The sequence below is a fragment of the Mustela lutreola genome, chromosome 1 (genome assembly GCF_030435805.1).
Source record: "Mustela lutreola isolate mMusLut2 chromosome 1, mMusLut2.pri, whole genome shotgun sequence".
Classification (NCBI taxonomy): domain Eukaryota; kingdom Metazoa; phylum Chordata; class Mammalia; order Carnivora; family Mustelidae; genus Mustela; species Mustela lutreola.
The window spans coordinates 281,873,732-281,892,944 of NC_081290.1; the positions used below are offsets into that span (position 1 = coordinate 281,873,732).

At 41.4% G+C, this 19,213-nt stretch overlaps 1 protein-coding gene and 1 long non-coding RNA gene across 3 annotated transcripts in view; one reads left to right on the forward strand and one right to left on the reverse strand.

Moving 5' to 3' along the window:
- Nucleotides 1-5,384: 5,384 nt before the first annotated feature.
- Nucleotides 5,385-6,996, reverse strand: LOC131814408 (uncharacterized). The gene is made up of 2 exons (XR_009347294.1): nucleotides 6,881-6,996; nucleotides 5,385-6,452 (listed from the first exon to the last, which is right to left on the reverse strand). It is a non-coding gene; the product is annotated as an uncharacterized LOC131814408 (long non-coding RNA).
- Nucleotides 6,997-7,138: 142 nt separating this feature from the next.
- RTN3 (reticulon 3) overlaps nucleotides 7,139-19,213 on the forward strand; it is a 68,268-nt gene continuing 56,193 nt past the window's right edge. The window contains exon 1 of one of the 2 annotated variants that reach the window (XM_059145280.1): nucleotides 7,139-7,443. In XM_059145280.1, the coding sequence (XP_059001263.1) occupies nucleotides 7,305-7,443 (139 nt within the window). In that variant the 5' untranslated portion in view covers nucleotides 7,139-7,304. The remainder of the gene's footprint in view (nucleotides 7,444-19,213) is intronic. The other variant, XM_059145289.1, reaches the window with a different exon arrangement.

The window sequence follows — 19,213 nt, forward strand, 5'->3', positions numbered from 1 at the left end:
GGATGACGTGAGCGTCACTGGTTTTTGTTTTCTTTTTTTAATAACGATTTTGACTTCACAAGGAGAGGAGGACGTGACTTCATCATCATCATCGTCAGTTTCACCCCATAATCGCATGCCTGGCCAAGCCTGGTGATGGACCATCAGCTAAAACTTCCAGTAAAACTCCTTCCACAGGCTCTATCCAGCCTAAGCCATGGCCATGTTTTGTAAACGTCAGGTTTACAGGGGCTTGCTTTAGAGGTACTTTTGCAAGCACACCCTACTTAAACTGTGTGTTAGGTCCATAAAAACAAGGTTCTCCGAAAATGATTTTATTCACACGTCACATGTGATTAAGAAAATGTAAGTTGTAAATGTAAGTTGAAAATGTAAGAATCTTGTTTGGGTTTGCTGGGGTAGGGGCGGTTATCGGAGATTAGTAGCTGGTGGATCTTACGGGAGGCTAAAACAGCCATCCCATTACCACCCCCTCTTGGCATCACCATATCCTCATTCATTAGACAAATTATTATAATTTCTTCTGCCTCTAACTTTTTAAATTTTTGCTTGCTTGTTTGTTTTTTTTAAGTAATCTGTACACCAGACCTGCGGCTTGAATTCACCACTAAGAAATCAAGAGCCGCATGCTCCTCTGACTGAGCCAGAAAGGTGCCTGCCTCTGCCTTAACTAATACTATAATCTACCCAGAACCTCCTTCCAGTTACCTTCCCGCCCTGCCAAGCCTTTGAGCTGTTTTTTTTTGTTTGTTTCTTCCTACTTCCCAAGTGATTAGGACAGAGGTGAAGAGTGAGAGATAATTCTGCCTAATCTTATCTAAAATCCTATTTTGATTTCTTTCACTCTGCCTTCCTATTTTCCCCCAAACTTGAGATTACTTGAATACCCGCCTCTAGGCTAGAGATTTAAGAGTCTCCGATTAGATCTAGCCCACTCAGGCCGGCAAGAAACTAGCCAGTAGTGGTTATTGGGGTTTCACACTACTTGTGCAGAAGGCAGGACCTACAGGATATGACACAAGTCCAGGCCATTATGTGGCATGCTCAGGAAGAGAGAGGGGCTAAAGGCCAATGTCTTGTCACAATTGCAACACACAGTGTAAGAATTTAAAACTGCACACATATCCCAGAATTCTCCAGTACCCTTCCCTGTCCAACTTCGTTAGACTTCTTACCATCTGACTTGTGTTTTATTTTTATTTATTTGAGGGAGAGAGCACGAGTGGGCGTGCTCTGAGGGGCAAAAGGAAAAGCAGACTCCCCACTGAGAAAGGACCCCCCCCCCCAACCGCCCAGTGATGCAGTGCTTGATCCCAGGACCCTAGGATCATTATCTGAGCTGAAGGCAGACACTTAACTGACAGAGCCACCCCAGATACCCCAGACTTATGTTTTAAGTAAAACATAATCTTTATGTTTCTCTTCCCACTAGAAGAGGAATTTTGTCCGTTTACTTTCTTTACTGCTATATCCACAGTGCTTCATACAATGCCAAGCAAATAATAGAAACTAATATTTATTGAACGGATGAGTAAAGAGGGGATATGGAACATTTAACACTGCTCACTCACTTTTATTGCTCCCTTAATATACGCCCCTAACTTTTGCTTTCGAACAAAATACCCTGCTCTATTTTAAGGGCTCCAAATAGAGATCCACTGAAATCCATCCTGTTAGGAGGTCACCAGCAAACATGGGCAGACACAAATCTGTCTCAATTAATTTCATCCAAGTCAGTGTGAGCACATCAGCCTTCCCCATACCTTGTAGAAGTTTTTGGGATTTAGAACACAGTCCAATAAATAAAATCTTTAAAAAAAAAAAAAAAAAAGGGGTGCCTGGGTGGCTCAGTGGGTTAAAGCCTCTGCCTTTGGCTCGGGTCATGATCCCGGGGTCCTGGGATCGAGCCCCACATTGGGCTCTCTGCTCAGTGAGAAGCCTGCTTCCTCCTCTCTCTCTCTCTGCCTGCCTCTCTGCCTGATTGTGATCTCTCTGTCAAATAAATAAATAAAATCTTTAAAAAAAAAAAATAAAAAAAAAATAAAAAAAAAAATAAAATAAAAAAAAAGAACACAGTCCAAATTATGGATAGATTTTAGGATTAGTCACAGCTTAGAAAGCTACTCCTGTAAACGAGAACTACATTTTATTGTTAGTGTTGTTTCTTTCTCAAATAACCAGGGTCATCAAAACAGTGGACATTCAAAATGCTAAATATTGATGTTACTGATTACAGCCTGTCCTCAGCCATCTTACTCTGGATTGAGTCATCATGTATTATGATCAGAGCCTAAGCTTTCCTTGTGGTTTTCCAGAAGCAGGTGACAATGCAGACATGTTTGAGTGGTTAAGACCACAGTATTCAGGGTCAGACTCACCTGGGCTTTGCATTTTGGCTTCAATACTTACTAGCTGTGCAAAGTTGGGTGATTTATTTAAACTCTTTGAACTTATTACCTATTGCCAAATGATTTGAGTTGTTGTGGGTTAAATGAGATGTAAGTATTTGGCAATTATGACTGATGTATAGTTAGTGCTCAAAAACTGGTAATCATATTTCATTCTGGAAAGCCAAAACAAAGTCATAAGTATCCAAAACAATCAAGTATTTATGAAGCACAGAAATAACAAAATTGTTTTCTGCAGTGACATCCACCATGACTCAGGTCCCAAAGCTTTCCAAAAATAGCTTTCCAAAATTGTTATGTGCCAGGCATAGTGCTAGGCAGTATTGCTGATATATACATAAGACATACTCCTGTCCTCCAGAGACTCAGTCTTGTGGGGTAAACAGCCAAGTAAATAATAACTCACTGGGACTGTGCAGGGCCTTAGTTCAGCCTTTTCTCCTATCGCCTACATGTAGGATCCATGTTTAAGCAACAGTCTGAGGCCTCAGAAGGGACAGATTGGACTACTGACATCCCTGGGCATCATTTAAAAAAATAAAAAAAAGATTATTTTAGGGAGGAGGGGTAGAGGAAGTGGGGAGAGAATCCTCAGCCTCCCTGCTAAGCGGAGAGCTCCACGTGGGGACCCTGAGATCCCAGAACCCTGGGATCATGACCTGAGCCTAAATCAAGAGTCAGATGCTTGGGGCTCCTGGGTGGCTCAGTCAGTTAAGCATCTGCCTTCGGCTGAGGTCATGATCTTGGGGTCCTGGGATCAAGCCCAGCATCAGGTTACCCACTCAGCAGAAAGCCTGCTTCTCCCTCTCCCTGCCACTCCCCCTGCTTGTGCTCACGCTCACTCGCTCTCTCTCTGATAAATGAAAAAATGAAATCTTAAAAAAAAAAAAAAGAGTCAGATGCTTAACTGACTGAGCCACCCAGGCAGCCCGACTATTTTCTTTTTATAAACTATGACACCAAGTAAATAGCTCATTCTATACACGGAACAGAAATATATTAAATATTTAATATACAAATATTTAAATGATGCCCAGCTGGGCACCTGGAGTCTTGGGGTCCGTGAGACTAAGTCCTGAGTCAGGTCAGGCTCCGCACTGGGCATGGAGCCTGCTCAAGATTCTCTCCCTCTCCCTTTGCCTCTCCCCTGCCTCTCTCTGAAAAACAAAAAAGAAAGAAAGAAAAGAAAAAAATAGTCAATCCAAACTCACAGACTGTTATAAAGTTGGAATATCAGGCCCTCAACATGGAGGTAACACACTAAGACTCCAAGACCTATGAGCTCCTTCATTATTGTTCTTGTTAACAGCGTGTCTCTCTGCCTCTTTAAAAGGATACTAGAAAAGATCACTAGAATTTACTATTAAGGAAAGGAAGCAACATATCTAACTATGTATAGCATGCTATCATTTCTGTTAAAAAGAGTAAATGAGGGGGCACCTGGGTGGCTCAGTTGGTTAAATGTCTGCCTTTGGCTCAAGTCATGATCCCAGGGTCCTGGGATTGAGACACGTATGAGGGAGGTGGGCTGGTGTCCCTGCTCAACAGAGTCTGCTTCTCTCTCTTGTTCTCTCTCAAATAAATAAAATCTTTTTAAAAATTTTTAAGAAAGAGTGAATGAGGATAAAGATTTGTTATATTCACCTTTGCATTTGCCACAAAAAGCTCCTAACAGTACTTACCTATGTGTGTGCAGAGGGGGAGACTAGGAGCTGGAGAGGGGTTAATAACAGAAGAAAACTTCAAGGTATATATACACTCATCTGTGAGTAGAAATTGCTCCACAGAACTGAGAAGTTGCTATGCTCCAGTGAGCACTTTAAAAATCCCATCTGAAAAAAAATAAATAAATAAGTAAAAAATAAAAATCCCATCTGAGCCCTTCCCTACCTGTAAACATTCACTGAATCCCCATTAGCCTTAAAAGGAAGCCTCAAGGGGGACCTGGGTAGCTCGGTGGATTAAGCCGCTGTCTTCAGCTCAGGTCATGATCTCGGGGTCCTGGGATTGAGTCCCACATCGGGCTCTCTGCTCGGCAGGGAGCCTGCTTCTCTCTCTCTCTCTCTCTGCCTACTTGTGATCTCTCTCTCTGTCAAATAAAATCTTTAAAGAAAAAAAAAAAAAAAGGAAGCCTCAAGCAGCAGCTCCTTCTGCCCATGGGTCCTGTCCCCGTGCTTTAATAAAATCACCTTTTTGCACCAAAAAGAAAAAAAAAAAAAAAAAAAAGGAAGCCTCAGTTCCTTAGTGCTCTATTACTGCTTTTCCACACTGTGGCCCCAAGGCATCTTCCCCATTTTCTCTCCCTCTTGTTAGCCCTTGGCTCTAGCCAACCTGGGCTAACCACACCCCAAACACCTTACACGGGGTCATGCTGCAGATCCTCCAGCCACCACAGATGGCTGTGCAGTCTATGTGTAGGTCTAAGGCAGCCCATGGAGGGGAGGGGCAAGAGGGGATCAAATCTAGGCCAAGTTCTGCTAAACAAGCCAGCATTGATTGAAGTGCATCATGGGTTGGGCTGGGAGAAAGGGGTGCTCTTCTGTGACTGGTCTGCCCAGAAGGTCTTATTGTACACTTGCAAAAAAGCAGCCCCTGGCATTTGCTTCATACCATTCTCCTCTGCCTATAGTGACCTCCTAACATTCCAAACTCCCATCTGACTTCGTGCTCCTTCATAAAACCTCCCCAAGCCACTACAACTCCATAGTGATTCCCTCTCCCTTTAAATTCATACAATTCACTTGCCATCTAAAACAACAACATAGCTTTGTGTTGCTGGGGGTTGTTTTGGTTGTTATAATTTTTATTTTTATGTGAGTATGTTCTAAGCCCCAACTAGCTTGTAAGCTTATTGAAGACAGGACAAACATTTTTTGGATTCCTCCAAATTTCCCAGCAGAGTGTCATTCACTCAGCATGTGACCAGTAAACATTTGTGGAACAAACCATACATACAAATAACATCTCAAGCAAGAGTCAGTCTCAGGGAAGTTTACTGGTATAGCAAGAGGGAGCAGGAAGGAAAGGTAGCTTCAGGAATTGGACCTACACAAGGCCTCTGATGTAAAAAATCTTGAGTATGAAAGGACCACCAAGACAACATCAGTGTCTTGATTTTTAGCTCTTTTCTTTGCTTCTAGTTACCATGAAAACAGGTTTCCTTTCCGAGGAGGGTCTTGAGATCCTAGCAATTGCTGTCAGGGCTAGGGAGCAGCACTGTTAATTTCCTTATCCAGCTCCTAATAACATACGTTTTTTAAGCTTTTGCATTTATTAGAATGGCTAGATAACTAGCTTGGTTATCAGATTGGTTTGTATTTCCCTTTGTCATCCAAAGGACAGATTGCTGCGTTGTCAATGGATGCTGTTAAGTGTCAGAGTAAGATATTTGCCACGAAGTTATTTTGGGAAAGATCTTCTGTGCCTTTTTTTTTTTTTCTTCAGAGCCCTGTGATGGCTAGTTTTTTTCCTATCTGAGCTTTATCTGATCTTAAAAACTGTCAAGGGCAGATGTCATCCACTTCCTGTTCTAGAAGATTTCCACTGGTCAGATCGCTTTTTCTCTGGGTTGCTGCCTGGCTCACCACCTCCCCCTTCACTGCATCTCTACATGTCTGCCAATCTTGGATTTGCCCTTCAGGTCATTGATTGATTGCTGCTTTAGCAATAATAAGGCTTATAGTTTTGATTGTGGTCATTTCCAGTTTATGCTCCCCTTTCTAAAAGAATTATGCATATTCAGATATTTTAACCAGGTGTATAGAGAAGACTTCCTATTTCACACTCCAACCAAAAACAAAAACAAAAACAAAATGAACAAAATTCAGTATAAGCTAGATATCTGGTTCAACTAAATTCCCTGTTAGGACTCCATCTAGGCCCTAAATAAAATTCAATTATGTGTATTTTGTGCCATATTCTCAAATTTTAATACCTCATTTACCGTCCTCCATAACTGCAGCCAGGATGTGATCTCTTGGCTCTTCTTTTTCTCAGTGGCTCAGCTATTTTTTCCTTCAAAATATATCTTCTTTACCTGATAGCCTATTTGGAGGAAAGGACAACCTTAAGACCCAAGATGGACCCCTCTCTGGGAATAGAAACAACCTAAGAATATGAAGCAGGTTCTGCGGCTGCATTGCAATGTGACTGGAATGAGTAATAGTTTTTCATTCTGTATAGCATCTTGCTCCACCTACCAAATAGGAAACAGTGCCATCTCTGCCTCAGGGTGATATTACGACACACCCAGAAAAATGCACAAGGCACCCTGCAGAGTGGGCCTATCCACATTATGGTTTTCACTTTTCATTGGCGTCACAGGCAGAAACGCAACAGACAATAGACATCTGCTCTGGAATTTATGGGAAAGACATACTCCAGGTAGTGGAAGCAAAAGAAACTAATATCGTTAAAACACATAATCCGCCGACCCTAAAACATTCACAAAAGACGTGTAAATAGACACTAACCTGCAGGGCCCCCTCCCACTTTGGCCGCAGTGGTGGGCGGAACTTGGCACTTGGCCACGCCCCTTGCGTCTAGTTCCCGGAGGGGCGCGGCCCAGCCCGGCCTCTCGCGCGGACGCAGCGTGAGGCCAGTTTTGCCCCTCCTTCCCCGCAGGAGCGCGGAGGGACAGTTCTTGCGCTTGCGCCCTGCGTCGCTGGGCGCCTAGGCGCGACCGCCGCCCGCCCGAGAGCCCTTTGTGCGCCTGCGCGCTCGCGCTCCCGCCCTCTCGCTGCGCTCGGCTGAGTCAGTCAGTCTGTTGGAGTCTGTCCTCGGAGCAGCAGGAGCGAAGGGACTTCTGAGAGCCAGCTGCTTGGTTATTTTCTTTCCCCTCCCTCTCTCCCGCCCCGCATCTCTCTTCATCCCTTTCCTGCCCTTGCTCGCGCAGCCATGGCGGAGCCGTCGGCGGCCACTCAATCCCCGTCCGTCTCCTCGTCGTCCTCCGGGGCCGAACCCTCGGCGCCCGGTGGCGGGAGCCCTGGATCCTGCCCCGCCCTGGGGGCGAAGAGCTGCGGCTCCTCCTGTGCGGGTGAGGCGCGCCGGGGGAACCCCGCCCTCGAAGGGGTTGTTTTTGGGGTCGGGGAAGGTAAATCACCCTCGCCTGCTGGAGGCTTCAGCCCCCGGGAACGAGCGTCTGGAAAATGGGCTGAGGGGGAGGGGAGCGTAAGGTGGTGCAGGCGGTGAGGAAATAACGGGGTGTGAGACAAACAGGTTGGGGGCGGGGAGATATTCTAGGGAGTGGGCGTTAAAACCGAGGCAGGGCAGGTGGGGAAAAACACCAGTCCGGGGGAGCCGTCCGCTGAACAGGGGTGATTTAGTGGAGGATTAGAGAGATTGAGAGGATTGGGGCAGGTTGGTTGTGGGAGAAAGCACCAGCTACGATTTTGAAGGGATGATGGTGAAAGGGTTGCATTGCAGGTTTACAGACAGATGTTGACATAATCGGAAATTCATGGTAGTCTTACAAAAAAATTTTTTTTTCGTTTTCCGTGGGGAGGATAGGAAGTTTGATGGAAACATTGTAGCCGTTTTCTATACTTTTTTATCTGCTTATACTGGTTTTTTTGTTTTGTTGTGTTTTTTTTTTTTTTTTTTTTTTTTTTTGTGGCTAGACTCTAAATGTCCGCTTTTCTGAGGCTACGAGGTAAGAGGAGGCGTGATGAGAATAGCTCAGGGAAGATTTGGGAGGGAGCAGCTGATGGTCCAAGATGGATCCGTGGCTGCATCTGCAACACAGCCTGCTCTTCACTGGCGCGGCGTGGGGGTGGGGACAAGCAATCAGTTGCTTATATTCCCGAAGATAATAGAGTCATGCCACGCCATCAACACATTTTGATTTCATGCTCTCTCTGGGCTGTTATTGATCGCAGTGTAACAAAAGGGGGTGTTTAGCGCAGAGAGGGGGGAGGGGGGGAAAATTAGACAAAGCAGGAGCTGGTTGAACCCCATTCTCCTATCCGTGTGAAAGACTAGGAGCGAAGCTGCAGGCCGCTTTTAGTTTCCATTGTAAACGCGTTAGCCTGCTGGTGCTGGCAGGCCCCAACTCCCCTCGTGCAGAGATCTGCAGTGCAGATGCCTTCTTGAGGGGGGAGAAATATGCACCATGAGCAGGTGGTGGTTCTTAAAGGAACTCAATCTTTGAAGAAAAGAAAAAAACCTTTTTGTCAAAGTGGGCCATGAGCCTGGGAGAGTACAGATAATTCTGCCTTGTATTTAGTTACCTTAAAGGATTTTGAGGGATTTTAAAATACTTCACTGTCTCCTTTGCCAGAATCTTAGGTTGATGTAAGGAATGTAGAATTTCTGATCTTTGCTTTAAATACATTCTCTAAGTGTTTGGGTTTTGTTTTGTTTTTTGTTTGTTTTTTTAAGTAATCATATCCAAGGTGGGGCTCAGACTCACAACCCCAAGATCAAGAGTTGGATGCTCCACCAACTGAACCAGGCAGGCACCCCTTATTCTCTAGGTGTTTTTGAACAGTGGATTTCTACAAAGAAGCTTTGGTACCCTGCTGGATTTTCCACTGTGGTTTTGGCCATTTCAGTAGAAACAGTATCAAAGGAAGCTTCTGCAAGGTCAAGATTAGCTGCCCAGATAAAGGAATGAGGCAGCAAATTTAGAACTCTTGTTCCCTTTAAACCACCAGCGTTTCTCCTCCAAATTTTCATGTTCTCTGGGCAAAGGTCCAGATGAACAGCAGCTTCCCTATAACTTAGCAACTTGGTGTTTTGGATTTAATCACTTGTCGTTGCTTACCGTTTGGTTGTTGGCCCTTTGGTACACAGCTTTTGATTCTTCCTGATTATAAGTTTTTGGTTCACCTGCAAAATGGATACTATGTCTTAAATTCTTACCTATTGCAGATGTGTATTAATATTATTTACAAAGCATTAATACAGTTTTGGTGGGCCTCACTTGTCACTACTTGAAAACTTTAGCTTAAGATCCTGCAGTGTGTAGTTGCCATTCATTGGAGAAGCTCTTCTTCCCTGCAGAATATTTTCTCCATACCTCAGAAAATGTCCTAGGCTTCTGCACTATGAAGATAAGTTGAAATTTGTCACTCCACAGTTTAACCTATTTAAAATGGATATTTGAGAATCTACTTGATTGTTTAAAAAATCTGCTAGTGTTGATTCGACCTTCACCTTCACATTCTTTCACCAAGCTCCTCTTGGTTTTAGAGACTTTGAAAAAGTAAAAGAAGTGGTTGCTTGATGTCCTGAAGGAAAAGCTTTGTCTTGATTAACCTGTCCAGTAAAGCTTTTAGAAATACTAGTTCCTACTAAAGGTCATAGGTTATGTGGCACACTCTGGTCTAGTGCCTCAGGTACTGGCACAGGAGCATTGTAATATGCTTAAGGAAGTTAAGGTCCAGAATTGGCTTTCCAGATTTCTACCTTAGAAGAATATAAAAAAGATCTCAAAGGCAGAAAAATGGAGATTAAGGTAAAAGATTTAAATATTTGGTGTACTTTTCAGGAGGAGAATTGCCTTTATTAGACGTCATGTATAGGTACATGTCTGTTGTGTGGACTTTAAAGTTGAATCTTTTTTTTTTTTTTTAGATTTTATTTATTTATTTGGCAGAGATCACAAGGAGGCAGAGAGTCAGGCAGAGAGAGAGGAGGAAGCAGGCTCCCTGCTGAGCAGAGAGCCCGATGCAGGGCTTGATCCCAGGTCCCTGAGACTATGACCTGAGCTAAAGGCAGAGGCTTAACCCACTGAGCCACCCAGGTCCCCCTAAAGTTGAATCTTTATAGCATTCGAAATTCTGTAACTTGCCAGAGACTGTTCTTTATTATTGCTGTGAAAATCATGGTGCCAGAATAAAGCTGCATTTCTTTTTTCTATTCATGGAAATTAACTCAAAGCTAGAACAGCTTGGACAATTTTAAGAAAAAAGGTTTTTGTTTTAAATACTTATTTTCCTTACTCATGAAATTTAGTTGTTCTATGTAGTTTTTATGGCACCATTTCACATTTGTCCTATCATGTCAATCAAATATGAGTATGTAATTTGCATTTTCCGTCTTAACCCTTAGACATCTACTTGTTCAGCACTGACATTAGCTGTATTTTATTCATGTCAGATTTTCAGTGGCAGTATAACATTGGTGATTTGAGCTTCAGAGGCACAAAATTTCAAGCCTAATTCTGTCCTAATAATTGTGCATATTATGAGTCTCTGCAATATGACCTAGGCAAATTTACTTTGTGCCCTAGAATCTGAACTCTTACTAAGTAAAAATAACTAATATTTGATACATCTGTTTGCAGGTTGCAAACTGTTTGCACATACATACAAAATAGCGATTGAATTATAAGCAAGAAATCATAATCTTCATGATGATGTAAGATCTGAGATGAAGTAAGATTTGATAGGACTTCTTTTTAAAACTGAATCTGTTTTGGGTGCCTGGGTGGCTTAGTTGGTTAGGCTACTGCCTTCGGCTCAGGTCATGATCCTGGAGTCCTGGGATGGAGTCCTGCATCAGTCTCTCTGCTCCACAGGGAGTCTGCTTCTCCCTCTGACCCTCCCCTTCTCTTGCTCTCTCTCTCATTCTCTCTCTCAAATAATAAAATCTTTAAAAATAAATAAATAAAAGTGAATCTGTTTCAGGTTTTGACCTTTCATATTAATGTCATAAAGCTACCACCCCTTTCATTCACCTTGTCTGTTAGAAGGGAAGTGGAAGACAGCCATAGCGTTTTGTAGATAGCTTGACATGACACCAACATGCTTAAGTATTGAAGCGCCTGGCTGGCTCAGTCGAAAAAGCACATGACTCTTGATCTCAGGGTGGTGAATTCAAGCACTACGTGGGGTGTAGAGATTATTTAATAGCTTTAAAAAATACATGCTTAAGTATTGTTTGCGGTATTCTGACCATAAGTTTAGTTCTGATGCACTATAAACCTACTGTCACTGGAGGCAAGAGTACAGAAGACAGCAAGAATGGTCATGTCGATATGGTTTACATTTGCCTGTTGAGTTGGGTGAGTTTTTATTTGCCAGGAATAAAAGGTTTCTTTTAAAGCTTTTTTCCTCTTACAGTCACATTCACAAATAATTTAACCACTCTGATGAAACAAACCAGTCTCATACATTTGACAGGTGTACCTTAACCCTAAATTGAAATCTCTAGAGGATTGTTCATTAAATTGCTGGTAAGTGTATCATGTTTTTAATTTTTATGATTTTAGAGATGGTCTGAAAACAAAATAAAATAAATATCATTGCTTTTATTTTGTTCTATGGCAAGGAAATTACATATTTGTCCTAATACAGGACTCACTGTTTTGTTTTGGTGGGGGAAGGTCGATTCCTGTTCATGTTTCAAGTGCTTGTCAATGAAGTTTGGTAGTGAAGGAATTGGTGACATGTCACTGAAGTTTAGGGAAAGTTAAAGTTTCCAGTTTTGTTTGAGATTGTTTGTTGTGTAGAAAAGCACTTCTCTTTAGTAGTAATCCTGGAATTTATGGTTTTTGTAATTCCAAGTGGAATTATAAAGGCTCCAAATAAATGAATAACTATGCATATTGTATGTACTTAGCTTATAGTTTGTGTTTGACTTTATTGTTAATGATGAATTTATAAGTACCTCCTAAACTGTATAAACTTGTGAAAAATATATAAATTTTATAATAAAACTTTTCAGATAAAAATTACCAAGTTGGCCTTATGTTCCTATAATTATCTCATTCAGAAATTGCCCAGGAAACTGGTTTAACCTTTTATTCAGTTCACTCATAACAGCTGTTAACTCTAGAATTATTTTTGGTCATTGGGTATGCTAAAGATGTTTTGAAAAATTGTGTATGCTAGGTAATTTTAGCTATAATCAGTTTGGCTTGTTGAAGTCTTCTGCTGCATTTCCATGACGTATGTATATAAGACATGTTACTCTGTGATGCTGCAATTTCTCAGACAGAATCCCTTCAAATAGGATTTGTGTTTTTATTTTGTTAGGAAGGAGTATGGTATAATTGTCAATAGGTAGCCCTCTCATTTTTTTTAAATTTCAAAGAAATATACTTCCCTGTTTTCTCCAGCTGTTTTATTTCTCCCTGTAACCACGTTGTCATGACCAGGAGAAGTGTGATCTTTCTGACACGTTCCTCATTGGCTACTTGCCCTTGGGATGTATTTAAGGGTATTTGGGGAACATTTTTTTTTTTTTTAAGATTTTTTTTATTTATTTATTTGATAGACAGAGATCACAAGCAGGCAGAGAGACAGGCAGAGAGAGAGGAGGAAGCAGGCTCCCCACTGAGCAGAGAGCCCGATGCGGGGCTCGATCCCAGGACCCTGGGACCATGACCTGAGCCGAAAGCAGAGGCTTTAACCCACTGAGCCACCCAGGCGCCCCTTTGGGGAACATTTTTTAAGCAAAACCGATACGGATCCCCTTTTGTCTTGTTACCTGAAGGCATTTCAGCAGTGAGAAAAAGTGTCTTCATTTTATATAGGAAGTAAAATATTTGGTTTTTATGTCTTACTTTTATTTGTGTACTGCTTTATGGTTTAAGTTTTGCCCGTACATTAACTTAATAAATGTTTGAGCATACAGTAAAGCTTTTTGGAAGATAGGCAAACAAAACAGATCACTAGAGGCTGTATTTAATAGGAGAAAGCCTTATGTTATGTTAATCTGTGACATATGCAGTGATATAAGCCTCATTTTACAGATGAGGAATCAGGCTCAGAGAGATTAAGTTACATGTCTAAAGGTTTGTTGCTCTAACATTGAAGGTAGGATAAAACTAAGGGATTGAGGGCCCAATTCAGTTCTCTTTTAAATGATACTCACTGCCTGTCTTTAACATTTGAAACAACATGTGCTAAAAATCATCCAGTCACCCTCTTTACTTCAGTTTCTGGTTGAAGTTAAAATTTTGATTTCTGGTCCCGTGCTTCCTAAGCCAGCTGCCTTTTTGCTCCACTTGTCTACAGAATCTTCTCTTGTCACCTTCACTAGTTATTTTCCACATTGTTAAATCCGACGGCTCTCAGACCGCATCCTAAGTGCCCTATCAGCAGCTTTTGGTAAAATTGATCACTTGCTTCCTCATTGAAATACCTTTATCTTTGGTCTTCCATGACACCACATATGCTCATTGGCTGCTCCTGTATCCTTTGCTAGTTTTTCTTCTTTTTTTAAATTTAAGATAGAGTTCACATAACCTAAAAAGCACCAGCCACGTTATAAAGTGGCTTTTTGTATATATACAAGGTTGTGCCACGATTGCCGTTGTCTAGTTCCAGAACATTTTCATCCCTCCCAAAAGAAACTCTATACCTGTGGCAATCACTCTCCATTCCTTGGCAACCACTAATCTTTCTGACACTGTGGATTTTCATAATATTGGTCTTTCATATTGCTAATTCTTTTCTTGTCTCTACTTGTAACATGTGTAGTACTCCAGGACTCAATTCTCAGAACTTTTCTCTTTGCACTGATCTCATTTATGATATCCATCTTGTGGTTTGAAATACCATCTGTAAAGTGGTGACTTGTAAATCTTTATCTTCAGTCTTCATGTCTGATGGACATCTCAAACTTACTGTGTCTAGACCTGAACTCCTGATCTTTCCTTGTATAAATCTGTTCTCAAAGTCTTCTGCATCTCAATAAGTGGCCATTCGTCATCCATCTTTTGCCCAAATCAGAAATCTTGAAGTCACCCTTGACTCCTCTCTTCCCTTCACACAGTATCAGCAAATCCTACCGATTCTACCTTCAGAATCTATCTAGCGTCTAACGATTTTTCTCCACCTTCATTGTTATCACCCTGGCCCAGGCTGCTATCCTGGCTCTCCTGGATTATTGTGCTTCTTCCTAACTGTTCTTGCCTCTTTTCAGTCTGCTTTCCGTACAACAGCTGGTGTAAACCTGCGAAAAAATAAGTCCGATCATGTCACTTATAGGCAAATGCTCCAGTAGCTTTCGATCACATCACAGTCAGTGCCACAGTCCTTAGAGGGCTGTTGAAGCCTTATGATATCTGGCCTCAACCTCCCTCTTACTCACCCAGCTTTATATACTGGCTCCCTTGCTCTTTTCCACTTCAGGAATACTCCTCTACCTCAGAGTCTTACTTGCTGTTCTCTCTGCTTAGAATGTTCTTCCCCATATATCCTCCTCACAGCTTTTCTCTCCCTCACCTTTCTTAAGTCTTTGACTACCTTATGTAAATTGCACACAAAAAAATACCTTATAGGCCTCCTCTGCTTTATTTTTCTTACCATCTGTCATATTCTTCTGTTTACATATATATGGTATATAATCTGATTTACTTTATTGTCTGTCTTCCACATTAGATACAAGATCCACCAGAGCAGGGGTTTTTGCTGTTTTATTCACTGCTCTATTTCTAATGTCTGAGCAGGACCAGGCTCTCAGATATCTTTGAATGAGCAACTAGTTATTTTTGTTCAGCTACTAAAATTACAGGTATTCAGTAAATATGGAATGAATGGAGAAATTCTATACCCAGAAGAACATGCATATAAGCAAAGTATTGCATAGGCTTTCACAAGGTCCATCGTTCATGGACTACTATGAAATTGTTCATGGAGCACAGGTTAAGAATGTTTGGTTTTTGAAAATTAGAATACGAGTTTTGCAAAAACTTAACCCCTGTGGAAATTGACATATCCATGAGAGTATTTATGTAAGCCCATAAAACTATATCTGTAATAAATATATCTTGTGTTTAAGATTGGTTTCTTTTATTACTCTCTTTACCTCTGGACTCATGGTATTTTTCACTAATGGCTTTAATCCACAGAAGTTTCTTTTCATAACCACTTGAATGCCAAGTTTTGGAATGTTATGAAGAGACTCCATTTCCAATACTCAGTGGTAGGCTAGTCTGATGTGTCAGAATTAGTAAGTTTAGGGACGCCTGGGTAGTTCAGTGGGTTAAGCCTTTGCCTTCGGCTCAGGTCATGATCTCAGGGTCCTGAGATCGAGCCCCACATCAGGCTCTCTGCTCAGCAGGGAACCTGCTTCCCCCATTCCTCTGCCTGCTTTTCTGCCTACTTATGATCTCTCTCTCTCTCTCTCAAATAAATAAATCTTTTAAAAAAAGAATTGAATATGTTGTGTTTTTTTTTTTTAATTTTAATTTTTTTTACTCCTTTTTTTTAAATTGTTGGGTGTCTGGGTTGAGGCACCTCAACATTTGGTTGAGCATCCTACTCTTTTTTTTTTTTTTTTTTTTTAAGATTTATTTCTTTATTTGGCAGAGATCACAAGTAGGCAGAGAGGCAAGCAGAGAGAGAGAGAGGAGGAAGCAGGCTCCCTGCCGAGCAGAGAGCCCAATGCAGATCTCGATCCCAGGACCCTGAGATCATGACCTGAGCCGAAGGCAGAGGCTTAACCCACTGAGCCACCCAGGTGCCCCTAATCTTTGTTTTACTCCTAACAAAATCTGAAGTTTTGATTCAGTGCATTGATCTTGAACATTATTTGGAAAAGGTTAAGACATTTCCAAAAGTACATGTAGTGTTTTAGAAGTTGGGTTATTGAGGGGCTCCTGGGTGGCTCAGTCAGTTGAGCAGTGGGTGGTTGGCTCAGTTCATGATCCCAGGCGGCCTAGGATTGAGCAGCTTCAAGCTTCCTGCTCAGTAGGAAACCTGCTTATCTCTCTCCTCCCCTCTCGTGCTTTCTGTTGCTATCTCTGTCTCTCTCAAATAAATAAATAAAATCTTTAAAAAAAAAAAAAAAAAAAAGAAAGCCTAACAGAAATAAATAAAATGGACTGTGTAAGTAAGAAATTGGTCACAAGTATTTGAATGACACAGATTCTTTTTTTTTTTTTTTTTTTTTTTAATTTTATTTATTTGAGAGAGAGCATGAGAGGTGGGGAGGATCAGAGGGAGAAGCAGACTCCCTGCAGAGCAGGGAGCCCCATGCAGGACTTGATCCTGGGACTCCAGGATCATGACCTGAACCGAAAGCAGTCACTTAACCAGCTGAGCCACGCAGGTGCCCCTCTGTTAGACTTTCTGATTGTGTTTCTTTTGCACCAAGAATTCTGCTTGTTCTTCCTCTTGGACTGCATACACATTTACTCCATAAATGTACAAAGAAAGCCTTTCAACTTTGGGATGCACAAGAGTTAAAGTGGAAGGTGCTTAGTGACTTGCATCTAGAGAACACAGTGTGGAAGGACAGTGGAGCAGTACTGCCTGGAGAAACCAGGCAAACCATCTCAGCCAGGGGATCAAGGTTAACATCTTCAGTGATAAGTCATATTGATAGCATGTACCCTTGATCTGTTATGACAAGGATGCCCTTTACCTAAGTGGTAATCTTCTCTAAAACTCCATTCTGACCATGAGACAAACTCAAAGTGAGGGACATTCTGACCAGTATTCCCCGTATATCTGACCAAAACTCCTCTAAATTATCAAGATCACTAAAAGCAAGGAAAGTCTAAGAAATTGTCATAGGCCAAAAGAGGCTAAGGAGACATAGTGACGAAAACGAGGTATGGGGCGCCTGGGTGGCTCAGTGGGTTGGGCCGCTGCCTTCAGCTCAGGTCATGATCTCAGGGTCCTGGGATCGAGTCCCACATCGGGCTCTCTGCTCAGCAGGGGCCTGCTTCCCTCTCTCTCTCTCTGCCTGCCTCTCCATCTACTTGTGATTTCTCTCTGTCAAATAAATAAATAAAATCTTTTAAAAAAAAAAAAAAAAAAGAAAACGAGGTATGGTATCCTGAATGGGATTTTGGGGCAGAAAAAAGGCATTAGGAAAAATCAATGAAATAAAAATAAACTATGGAGTTTACTTATTAGTGATGTGTCAGTGTTGGTTAAATATGACAAATGTACTGCCATATTAGTGTAATTTGTTAACAGTGGGAGAAACTGAGTGCTTTATATAAAGTAACACTCTACTACATCTGGGCCTTTTCCATAAATCTAAAACTATTCTAAAAGTAAAAGCTTCATTTTTTTTTAAAGAAAGCCTTAATCATGAAAAAGAACTGCTTTGGACAGGACACCTGGGTGGCTCAGTTGGTTGAGCTGCTGCCTTTGGCTCAGGTCATAATCCCGGCGTCCTGGGATCGAGTCCTATATTGGGCTCCTTGCTCAGTGGGAGCCTGCTTCTCCGTCTGCCTCTGCCTGCCACTCTGTCTGCCTGTGCTCACTCTGACAAATAAATAAATAAAATCTTAAAAAAAAAAAAAAAACTGCTTTGGCTAAGGCAAGGAGGTCCACTTTCATCATTAATATTCAGTAATACAGTGGAGGTCCTAACAAAAATATAAAGGAAGAAAATATATATAGATAAAGGAAAAAATGGTATAAAGTTTGGGGGGAAGAGTTGGTCTGCCTATCCCTGCAATTCTGGTAGGACAGGGGGTATGAATTGGCTCAGTGAAGCAGCTTCTACGGAAATGATGAGTTGCCATCAGGAATTGTGGTCTTGAGAGAGTGGAAATACCCTTTTCAGAGAGCCTAGGTCTATAGACAAACAAAAACTGTAACCCAAATCTTAGTTTTTTGGGTTGTTTTTGTTTGTTTGTTTGTTTGTTTGTTTTCTTTTGAGAGTAAGCAAGGGAGAGCACAAGCGGCAGGGTTGAGCAGAGGGAGAGGAAGAAGCAGGCTGCCTGCTGAGCCAGGAGTTAGATGGGGCTCCATCCCAGGACCTTGACTTGAGTCAAGGCAGATACTTAACTGACTAAGCCACCCAGCGGCCCCATGACAAAAATCTTTTAAAGGTAGAAAGAAAAGATGTTTGAAAGAGCTAATGAATTTCTAATTTTCATTGTATTAATCTTAGATAAAATTTCAGACACTACATTTCCTTATGTATTGGAAGATGCTTTAATAATCTGTGGAAACTAACAAAAAGGCAGACATTTTGAGGTTAAATATGGAAGTCATTCATTGAAGTTGTTCCTGAAAGTCACCTTGCTGCTTTTCTAAAAATACAGTTTGTGTTCTGTTGGTGTTAAAGGGCAGTTTTCACCAAAATGAACAGTTCATTGGAACAATGTTTTTACTGGGGGTTAGAAAACTCAAACAGATTTATTTGGTTTATTTTCCCCCCATCTCAGTAAAACTGGAGTCTCATGTCCAGTCCAACACACCTCTCTTTCTCTCCCCCTAACAATATCTAGCACAGGCTTGACCCAAATTTGAAAACCTACACCAGTGTGCCATTTGGTCTTTTTCCTCCTGTTTTCCATTTCTTACCCACTCCATATGCTGCTGGAGAGAAGGGTTAAGAGGTAAGGGGACAAGGTCTTATCTTACTGGTCTGATGGAGTTTTAAAATATAAACTAGTAAATTTTTAGGTCAGTAGCATACGCATGTCAGATCAGCAATATCAGGACAGGTGATGTGACTGGTGGATAGGATCATAGAGAAAGAAAGCCACAGATTTTCAAGAAAAGTGCAGGTTTAAGTACTGATAAAAGCTTCAGGGGTGTGTGTGTGTGTGTGTGTTTTAAATCTTAAATGAGTTTTGTAAGGATTTCATTTAATATGTATATAAATATTTAGGTTAGTGTCTATCGCAGATATTCAGGACTCAGTAAATGGAAGGACCTGTTTTCAAAGAGGCAGGATTTTGGGGGGTAGTTTTGACAGTTTGTTGCAGATTGAAGACTTAGTACAATTTGAAAATCTAGTGGTGTGAACACTGAAAAGATAATTTACTCAAGTTTTATTGAAAGACCTGGTAAGAGATCCCATTTTAGGTGTCCTTTTTCTTCTCTAAGGTTGCTAATATGTTCCTTGAAGAAGGGAATAGATACGTGTTAGGGATTTATCTT